The sequence below is a fragment of the Hylaeus volcanicus genome, unplaced genomic scaffold (genome assembly GCF_026283585.1).
Source record: "Hylaeus volcanicus isolate JK05 unplaced genomic scaffold, UHH_iyHylVolc1.0_haploid 10532, whole genome shotgun sequence".
Classification (NCBI taxonomy): domain Eukaryota; kingdom Metazoa; phylum Arthropoda; class Insecta; order Hymenoptera; family Colletidae; genus Hylaeus; species Hylaeus volcanicus.
The window spans coordinates 1,232-12,026 of NW_026532254.1; the positions used below are offsets into that span (position 1 = coordinate 1,232).

The window sequence follows — 10,795 nt, forward strand, 5'->3', positions numbered from 1 at the left end:
TCACTCTCACTCTCACTCTCACTCTCACTCTCACTCTCACTCTCACTCTCACTCTCACCACACAAAAACTGGACGCGTTGGAGAAGAAAATGGTAAGTTACCCTAAATATATTTGAATTACATCAACAATCTCAAATATGTTATTTTTAAATTTTCATTCACTTTTTACAGAACAAAATGTTACGCCGCCTTCGCGGTAACATGTATAAAAATAACTGGAGGAGAGGCGAAAGGGAAGGTGGAAGGGGAAGGAGAAGAGGAGGAAGAAGAGGTGGAAGAAGAGGCGGAGGATGGGGTGAACGGGGGGAGGAAATGTTTTTCAACGGAGTTAGACAAAAAAGAAATTTTAATAAATAAAAAATTTTTTAAATTAATGACTTTATTTTTATTTGTATTGTCCTCCTCCTGTTGTAGTCATAAATTACTTTCAGGTATAGGAAAAAAGAAAAATTATTGTAAATATCGACTAGACTCTGCCGAATAAGCGAAACTTGCAATATTACATTTGTGACATTTTTCTGATTACAATGATATTTACAATAAATTTTCTTCTAGCCGCTAGACCCTTACTTTCAGGTATCGCGGCATCACGCAGCCTACTCGCCAGCCTTCATGGCCGGCACCATGCTGCCGAATATTGTTAATTATGACAGAAAAGAGCAAAAGTAGAGTACCTATGGGAGCTTGCGCTCTAGTTTGAACATTTATCTAGCGGAAACGAGTATTGAGAAATCTCGAATCTGCATTGTCGAGACATAAATAGGACAATACGGAACCCTTGCAGTCTCGTAGGTACACGGACATGCCTCCGAGCGTTGCATGGGTGAGTGTGTCTCGGACAGCTGCTCGCACCAACGATACATTATCGTTGACGTCTCGCTTGCTTATAAAGCCTACCTTATCGATGGCATGTGTCTTCTTTGCTATGTGTTTCTGACTGAGTGTCTCTATGTGCGGAAACAGTTATGAGCGCTTGTAGCGACAAATGCCGGAACGATATTTTACGTGTAACATGATAATCCTGGACAGAATGCAAGGGCTTACGTATTGTCCTATTTTTGTCTCGACAATGCAAATTTGAGACCTCTCAATAGTCGTTTCCGCTAGATAAATCTTCAAACTAGAGCGCAAGCTCCTATAGGTAGTCTACTTTTGCTTTTTTCTGTCATAATTAACAATATTCAGCAGCGTATGTTAGCTCAGACAACGTGGCATCACTGTCGCACCATTATATTGCTTGTTTTGATCGCGAAGTACTGCTGAATATTATTAATTATGACACAAAAAAGCAAAAGTAGATTACCTATAGAAGCTTGCGCTCTAGTTTAAACATTTATCTAGCAGAAACGACTATTGAGAGGTCTCAAATTTGCATTGTCGAGACAAAAATAGGACAATGCAGAACCCTTGCAGTTCCGTGTACGTATACAGTGGTGTGGAGCTGTGTGAGTGCGTAACAGCACACAAGGCACGAGAGTCCACTCCCTAAAGAGCAACTCTGCAGACGATCGACGTAACGTGACTTTCGTACAGGGTGTGAATACAACAAAAACAGGAGTATCAAATAAAAATTATTTCAGATTAAAATAAACTTTTTTAAATTATTTTTTACAAACATTTTACATAAATGCGATTTATATAGGTATAAATATATCTTAAACTCTTCAATGGTAAATTTTCAAAAATACTGACAAAATTGGCACTATAAAAAGTAATTGAAATTAATGCTACACGTTTACATAATGAAAATATAAACAAATTCTTTCTCCTATAAAAAATAAATTGGATGTTATGTTTAATTATTACTGTTACAGAAAAGATGATCGTAAATGAGTACAAATAGTACTGTAATAACCATTAGTCGCATACAATCAACTGGATTGTTATTATAATAATAAAATCTGTATTTATGAAAAATTATTTATTTTTTATTAAGAATTTGAGTTACTTCATATACAGAAAGCGACATATTTATCGTAACTGAATTTACAGATTCGTTTCCTTTACATAAATTCTTTTAAAAATTGATAAAGAAGTTACAACATGTTACTTTCACTCAACCATCATAAGCATGCACTTCAATTTCATATCACACTATATTTGTGATGTCAAACACAATTTTGAGTCTTTCACAAAGAAACTACGCATAAATGTAACGTCAACTCGTATAAAATTCTACCACATGTATATTCATATATTATTCATTTAAGGTAATAACGGCACTTCATAAGTTAGATCAAATACAAGAGAATATTTAGCAAGTTACATGAACAAAAGTAATGTTACATAAATAAAGGTATTGTTTTCCTAAAGGAAAATAAAAGTATCAGCTGTTTTAAGAGTATTAAGACTCACCCTCGGTAAGTGATCATTAAATAATTCATTACAACAAGGTATAAGGACATGTGCGTAAGCATGATTTGATTGTGTGACTATGTTAAATATTTAATTACATTAGTTTAATAACTCTCTAATTATTATTTGTATCAATATTTGCATTTAGTCAAACAACAAATAAGGCTGTTCGTACGTTGTATGACTCAATATGTACTTCTCCTTTGTTTTTATATTTATTTCTTTATTGAATTAGGCTCTCTTTGATCAAACAAATTCTAATCCTTTGCGACCCACTTTGAATTCACATTAAATTTAGTTGTTTAAGAAAGGTTACACTAAAAATATTGTTGAAGTAATTCTGGACAGTTAGTTTTACTACAACGGTCCCAATACCCAAAAGTCGTTACAAGTGTGCAAATACCTATAAATAAAAGACATGCAATATAAATATCGTAAAGAAATTATTATCTTACTCAAGAAGAAACAATTATTTTATTGACTTCCATATAATGTAATTGTGCTTCAAATTATAAACTAGTAAAATATGCTACAACAAATTAATAAAGTTCTAATATCAAGCTGTATTTTTCTTTAATGAATTCAATTATGCTTTTGTGCTCTGCACAACGTATTTTTCAACTATTCATTAAAAATTTACTTTTTATAAAAATTATTGTTAACAATGACTACTTTCATATGAAATGTATTAAATTAATAAATAATGAAACTGTTCGTTAAACCACAATATGTGGCACATTGTTATAAATAAACAGCTACGAATTTCTATATGCATCAAGTGCGTTTGACGAATACAAACGACAATACCCATTATCATTAATGCAGCCATTTATAACCTCCTCCTTTTTTGAAGTCGGTTAAAAATACAAGAAATGTGATAAATAATCATATACCACATTCTGTATCTGCTCAATTGCCTTCAAGATTTTACTCAAATACTCATATAAATGGCTAATAATTCAATAAATGGGTCGCAAAGAAAATCTATTTCCTTCAACATTCAGATGATGAATCCAAATTAGGAGGAGAATGTTTCTTTGTTCTAGTTAAACGGTCTAATTCCACCGCTGCATCGTTACAAATGGCCGGTTTTTCTACCGGTGGCGAATCTAAAAATAGAAGATTAAAATATAACTAAATGCTTTAAGTGAAGGTATTTCTAAACATATGAGCCATTCATTATGAATGTGGCGCAAGTTGAAAGACATTCAAGACCAATCAAAGTCGCATAATAATACTTTAATAGCTAAATACCTTGAAAAATATTAGTTTTAGGTTAGACATATTCTAATATACATATAGGCCTAATATATATTAAATAGGCAGGCTCATATATTGAGATTTCATAGTACATCATAATATTTACCAATTTTGATTGGACTCGTGCCTACACTACCTGGTGATCCAGGGGATCCAGTCTTCTTGTGAAGAAGGGAATTGAAAAAACTAGCTAAAATGCCTTCTCCAGATTGCGCAGTTCCGGCAACTTTGGGATCCAATTTCTTATTTGGCGAAGCCACCTATTTGGAAAATATTTAGTATTTGCGAAACTAAAGGCACTGCCATAACCATGACAGATCATACCACAATGATTAGGACATGCTTTCAAGAATCGACTATACAAGGCACACAGCAATCCGATTCAATCGATTGCTGAAGAATGATAGATATGTTTTAAATTTATGGTATTATTAATGGAACAAAGTGTCCAAAAATCATATACATATTTTTGTTTGTTCTATATACTAATAATTTAATAAAATATAGTGTTAACATTTTCACATAGGCGTCAATTTACATTTTAACATTTCAAGACACAAAGTACTATGTATTATCTATTATAGCACAATCATATATGATCGAAAGCTATTAATAGAAACGTATGGGAATATAAATATTAAGAAGGTAGCCAAATCTCAAAATTTTCGAAAAACAATAGCTAGAAGTTTTCTATATATTTTGAGTTCCAATTTATTGAAAAATTCTAAAAACGGGCAAAGTGGCAACCGAATTCCGATCGACATGACGATCGATATCAAGTTGTAACATATAAAATAGACTTTAAGATATCATATTTATGGTAGAACTCCATGTTCTAGAATTCATTTTTTAAAGAATCGTAAACATGAACACGATCTTTTTAAAACTACGTACAAAAAATATTGAAGTTGAAAGGGATCACAAAATTGGTCCACATTCTGCTTGCAAATAATAGCAGTAATTCATTTCCTAGAAATGTAAGGTTAAAGAAGGGCAGAGTTAGATTGATATTTAAAATTCTGAGGCTTGACTATTCCCTTAAGTAATGCAGACACATTTAGACGAATTAACGACACATATGGAGAAAACACGTAATGATCTCAACATATCAAGGTGAATAACGAAATATTAAGAACAGTGTATATAAAAATTAGTCATGAAATGTAAATACTACATATTATGCAATTACATATGACAATGGTAAAGCTACATTCGCTAACAAAATTAATGAAATTCAAAAACAGATATTGACGGGAGACAAAGAATATCCTAAACAGATGTTTTGAATGCAAATAAGCGTTATTTGTTGAAGGCTAAAAAGATATGGTAACTACAAACATGATGTCACTATATAAATTAGTGACATGGACGTCGTCATTATTGAATGCTGAATGATTATTAATTAATTGTACATAACATGAAAAGCATGCTCTAATTATAAATGGTATAACCTGAATGACTGGTCCAGTGCTTGCCTGGTTCCTAAGTGTTGGAGAACGTGTTGGATCTTTTAGGCCAAATAATGCAGCTTGTTGTTTTGCTAAAAAAGCTTGTTCGTCTTCTGCCTGTACTTCCACTTCCCTGGCCACGCACTATTTAATAAAAATATATTATGATAAATTTAATGTTGTTTTGTTTATTAATAAAATTAGTAATAAAAATGATTATATTAATTAAATTAATCTGTGTATGTTACTTTTCTATTAGTTGGTGGCTGTGCAATAACGTCTCGATAATAATCATCAGGTTTCATTGACTGCAAATTTTCATGAAGAATACTAATCTTTTTCATATTATCCCAACCAGCAGGACTGTAATTAAGACAATGTTAGGAAGATATTAAATATATACGAGCATTGAATTAAAGGAAATTATGTACATAAGTACTGCATCTTTTTCAACAACTAAAGCAGGTGTTCTAAATGGTAGTGAATAAATTCTATGTGTAAGGTATTTATAAAGCAGGTCACAGTTTTTATCTTCCTTAGCCGACGTATAGAATAATCCTGCACCATATTGCAAGCAGAATCTCCTTATCCACTGCTGCATAAAATCAAAATGTTCATCTCTATAAAGAAATCAATTTTTTTTAATCAAAGGTAATAAATATAATTTGTTAACATTTATTTTAGTCATACCATTTAATAGTTGTAATGTATTAGTCTTACTTGTAGTCGTGTTCTTTTTCAAGAATGGACATGTAATCGGTTTTCGTAATAACAACAACAACATCTAGACCTAAATTTGTTGTAAGTACTCCTTCCGGTAATGGTAAATTATCAATTGTTTCATCATCAAGATTACGACTAGTGCGTCTTAAGGGACTGCCAGGATCTAATTCGTCTCCAGGCTCTGTGTAATCCTGCCATTTTTTTATATCTAAACATCCAAGAGATAACTCGTTAAGTATTAATAAATCATTTAATTAAATCAGTAAACCTTATAACATTAGAATTATAAAATTGAAAAATACACATAAACGTACATAATTAAAAAAATCTACGTACTTAGCTGTCTACATCGTTGCCTAGTATCATTATCTAATGGTAATTTATCGATATGATCTCCTAAAAGTGCAGCCCAAGATTGAAGTTGATCAAGAATATCCCATGGAGTTGTCATTGCAGCTACCAACATAACAAGTGTATGTGGAAATCTTTCTCCATTCAATGCAAATCTCAAAAGATTTGCATGACCAGGATCCCCATCCAACACCCATACAGATAATCTAGTTTGGTCTAAATAGAAATTTTGACTGGTATTATTTTATAATCTTTCATCTTTCATAGTTAAAAAATATTATTAACTTCAAATTATTATTACCATCTCTATAATCATCTCTCACATCAATATATGCAAATTCTAAACCAGAACCTTTCTTCGGATCCTCTACACCTTGTAATTTGGCAATAAGTGTTGTCTTTCCACTTTCATTATCACCTACAAATAAAATCAATTTGTTGTTGATTACATGGATATTACATTCCAAGCAAATGTCAAAGTATTACTTTTATACAAGACAATAGTTTTATCTTTTCTTTAAAATAAAAAATAATATTTTATATTTTCTGTATCAAGACACTGTATACATATGTATTTAACAAACCAAGATATAACCTAAACACTTCATTTTCTTTACCTGTTACATACAATAAACAGTTCACCTATTTCATACATAATATGAATCGAACCTTGAAAGAATTAATCATTTAAAAATGAGTAAACATATTGTTAATTGAAACTATGTCAAAATAAAATAATGTGCTGAACTGGGTTGACATGTTAAATGCCATGCCAGTCTCTATGGATTGGTGTTAGACTTCTTGTTTACCCAGCTGAGTCGTTATGGATTAACCATGGTCTTTACATTTATACTACACCACCAGACCAATCATTGCAAAAAGTAATAACACTTTGGTAACATGTATCACTATTTTTAGATCAGAAATTTTTGAATTACTAGTATAACATTCAATTGAATATTTTCTCATTTTATGTGCACTATATTCTTTTCTTCCTAATTTAGGCCAAGGTCTTGTACTTTTGACAGTTTCTTCCTGTTTAAAATGTGATATCACATTAACCAACTGTCTGTTATCTCTTGATATGAAAAAAGGATTCAGAAGTGTTCAGTACAAGTTCAAAATTTAATTTTTAATAAACATTGTTTAACTTTGCTTCTCGTTTTCTTATCTCTTGTTTATAGTCCATGCACTGAATAAGGCTTTCTCCACTTGACATTAGAATGCGATGTAAACGAAATGTCAAATAAGGTAAACTTGACATTTGACATGTTAATGAAGAACAATGATGACTCAAGTTTACCTAAGACAAGAATATTCTTATTTGATGGTAACTTGTTGCTGCCACTATTTTGTACTTCAGCCAAGATAGAGGACCTGCAAAAGGGGCAAAAGAAAATAACATAAATTACCAACAAATTCTAAACAATAGCTATGTAAAATCTAATTTTCTCATTGGTAATATGTGGCACGCGACGAGTACGTCCAACATTCACATACTACGATTATTTGTATGTACATATATTATAATCTACATTCTATTCTTTAATCATACCACAAGTTGTCTTCATTCTCTGCGTCCTCTTTCTTTTTCGTTTGAAGCCGATTGCTCTGCAACATCGTATTAATCGCCGTTTCTGCCATTAACCATTTAACAGAAACGAACTGTTATCGATTGTGCGCAAACGGCGGTCGCGGATGGTCTGGGCTGGTCGCGGCTCCGCGATTGACTTCGTTCAGAGCAGTTTAGAGTAAAATTTTATTGTCCGTTCAATGAACTAGCGCTACCAAAGAAGAGCAACGGAGATGCGGAGAATAGGTGAACTACGAAACAGTTTGTCGCGTTTTTCATGCACAATAATGGAAGAACACATAATGATTATGCATTTCGTAATCAGGGGAAGTAAACCTATCGACCTATAAAGCGTTTTTTTGAAAAACTTGAAAACAAATGAATATTTCGTCCAATTGCGGCACAAGTGCGCACAGCTATGATATATATATGTCATATGTGTATAAATATTCATCGGGATTTTGATAACTCTTCTACACTACGCAGTTGGAACTCCTTATGCAGTCTTCGTGCTTCAAACATATAAGTTAATCCACCCAATAAACACTAACAAAGTAACTAACAATTAGCCGCAAATCAATGTAAAAACAGTAAATAAGAAGATGATGGGCATTTTAAATGATTCTGATAGTGAAGATGAATTACCTCCTGGGTGGGAGGAAATGACAACTGTTGACGGAACCGTCTATTATGTGAAGTAAATTATACTTTTGACATTTTTGCAATACATTATGTATTACTATTGCAATATATTATTAGAAATTCTTACTATATCAAAAATTTAAGTATACTCATAAAGTAAGGTTACCTAGTACTTTGTACCAAGATATCATTTTAGAAATTGCAAGAATACTTGTTTTCTTTTAGCCATTATACAAAAGGCACACAATGGACACATCCTAGGACTGGTCGCAAAAAAATTGTTGAAGGAGGTATAATATCACTACATAAATCATTTTATATTGTATAAATGTAAAAAACTAATGTCAATGAAAATATTTTAATGTACAAACAAAATAAAACAAACCTAATAATGTTATTTGTTAATAAGAATTACCATCTGGATGGGAGAGATGCATATCAGATGATGGTAAAGTTGTATTCATTGATCACATGAATCGTACAACAACATATACTGATCCACGACTTGCATTTGCTACGGAATATAGAGAATTATCGCAACCAGTACGACAGCGTTTCGATGGAAGTAGTACAGCATTATCCGTTTTACATGGTCGGGATTTAAGAGGCAAAATTGCTATTGTTACAGGTGCTAATACAGGCATAGGTAAATAAACTATATATTTGTTTAATGAGTAATTATGTTAATAGTAGATGTACTGTTTTTATAGCTCATTCATAATTACTTAGTATTAAAATATTTTTGTAGGATTTGAAACTGCTAGGTCATTAGCTTTTCATGGTTGCAGAGTTATCTTGGCTTGCAGAGATTTAAAAAAAGCTGAAAAAGCCATACAGAAAATACAAGAAGAACGGGAAAATGTAATGTGTGAAACATTACACTTAGACTTGTCTTCATTACACAGTGTCAAAGAAGCAGCTGATCAATTTAAACAAAAATATAGGTAACTCTCCATGGTATAAAGATATTAATCAACAGTTTTATCATAAATTACTGTGATTAATGTATTTTACATTTCCAGAACATTGCACATTCTTATATTAAATGCTGGAGTTTTTGCAGTTCCTTATGAACTTACAAAAGATGGTTATGAAACAACATTTCAAGTGAATCATCTTTCTCATTTTTATTTTACTCTTTTATTGGAACATCCTATTCGAAGTTGTCATAATTCTAGAGTAGTGGTGGTTTCAAGTGAATGTCACAGGTATTACAAATTTCTTAAAAGGAAATAAAGGAAATAACGGAAGCACTTTTAGGGCTGAATAAAATGTTAACGCAATTATTGTATTTCCAGTTTGAACAAATATTGATTTGTTTAAAAACTGTATGTTTTTAAGGAAAAATGTAAATTTTACACAAAATTTACTATTTCAATTTTTTTTTTTTAAGTACTAGAAAAAAGCCCATAAAAAGTCTTTTGAAACAAAAAATATGAGGTTTCCCTTTAATTAATAAAAATTGTGTATGGTAAAGATAATATTTAATTCTGGTATAAAAATTAAGTTAAAAATTGTAATTTTCATTTTTATTTTTTTTACAGATTTTCATCTCTCCGAACAGTAGAAGATTTTCATCAATTGACTCTTTCTCCACCTGCATATAAGTATTGGTTTATGGGAGCATATAATGATTCGAAACTATGTAATATTTTATTTGCACAAGAATTAGCGAGACGTTGGCCTTCCGTCAGTGTATTTAGTTGTCACCCTGGTAACATGGTTTCATCGTCACTACCCCGTTATTCGTGTTTATTACGATTATTGTTCACGCTAGTCCGACCTTTCACAAAATCACTGGTATGATACTTATTTGTTCGAAGTAAGAGTTTTTATCGAGTCTAATGACATTTATTCAAATTTTACAGCAACAAGGAGCGAGTACACAAGTTTTCTGTGCTACCGCACCTGAGCTAGAAGGTGTAACTGGAGTTTATTTCAATAATTGCTACCGTTGTAATACATCAAGTGCAGCATTAGATTCTGCACTTGCATCAAGATTATGGTCTGTTAGTCAAGAAATGATTATAAGTGTTATGAAGAAAGACAAATTTTTGGAAACAGCACAAAAGCGGCACATGCTTTAATCGAATGGAACTATAAACGAACAAAAGTTCAGTAAAATATACAAAGTAGAATGTACTTTTATTAATAAAAAATGTATATTTATTGTTATTGATAATTTCATTACACATTTAATACAATTGTTTTTATATGTTTTATATGGTAACATAATATCCTCCATTCTTCATGAAATTTAAAAAAATTGTTAATAACTTTATTAAAATAAAGTTCAAAATCACAAACATTTCTTGAAATACAAAATACTTAATGGTGGAAAGATTGTTGTTACAAAAAGTTATTATCTCAATCACATTGAATAAAGTTAAATTTAAAATTAAAATTAAAAAACTCATAAGATCTTTATATTTTATTAATGATA

At 31.3% G+C, this 10,795-nt stretch overlaps 2 protein-coding genes and 1 long non-coding RNA gene across 7 annotated transcripts; 2 read left to right on the forward strand and 1 right to left on the reverse strand.

Annotated features, from left to right (window-relative positions):
* Nucleotides 1–17: 17 nt before the first annotated feature.
* On the forward strand, nt 18–374 carry LOC128882333 (uncharacterized). Its single transcript, XR_008458351.1, has 2 exons — nt 18–92; nt 172–374. It is a non-coding gene; the product is annotated as an uncharacterized LOC128882333 (long non-coding RNA).
* Nucleotides 375–1,917: 1,543 nt separating this feature from the next.
* LOC128882330 (cytoplasmic dynein 1 light intermediate chain 2) lies at nt 1,918–7,929 on the reverse strand. 4 transcript variants are annotated; one of them, XM_054133915.1, is made up of 10 exons: nt 7,693–7,929; nt 7,441–7,514; nt 6,439–6,555; nt 6,123–6,353; nt 5,784–5,994; nt 5,495–5,683; nt 5,312–5,426; nt 5,091–5,207; nt 3,752–3,875; nt 1,918–3,464 (listed from the first exon to the last, which is right to left on the reverse strand). In XM_054133915.1, exons 1-10 carry the CDS (start codon nt 7,779–7,781, stop codon nt 3,349–3,351), a joined length of 1,383 nt encoding a protein of 460 aa, XP_053989890.1. In that variant the 5' UTR covers nt 7,782–7,929; the 3' UTR covers nt 1,918–3,348. The 4 variants fall into 4 exon arrangements, with proteins under 4 accessions (XP_053989890.1, XP_053989888.1, XP_053989889.1 ...); XM_054133913.1 differs by having other exon boundaries at nt 3,722–3,875; XM_054133914.1 differs by having other exon boundaries at nt 5,067–5,207.
* A 131-nt stretch (nt 7,930–8,060) lies between these two features.
* On the forward strand, nt 8,061–10,572 carry LOC128882332 (WW domain-containing oxidoreductase-like). Of its 2 annotated transcripts, none has more exons than XM_054133916.1 (7): nt 8,061–8,407; nt 8,578–8,642; nt 8,762–8,998; nt 9,101–9,296; nt 9,375–9,560; nt 9,897–10,152; nt 10,221–10,572. In XM_054133916.1, exons 1-7 carry the CDS (start codon nt 8,313–8,315, stop codon nt 10,437–10,439), a joined length of 1,254 nt encoding a protein of 417 aa, XP_053989891.1. In that variant the 5' UTR covers nt 8,061–8,312; the 3' UTR covers nt 10,440–10,572. The 2 variants fall into 2 exon arrangements, with proteins under 2 accessions (XP_053989891.1, XP_053989893.1); XM_054133918.1 differs by having other exon boundaries at nt 8,396–8,508.
* Nucleotides 10,573–10,795: the final 223 nt, after the last annotated feature.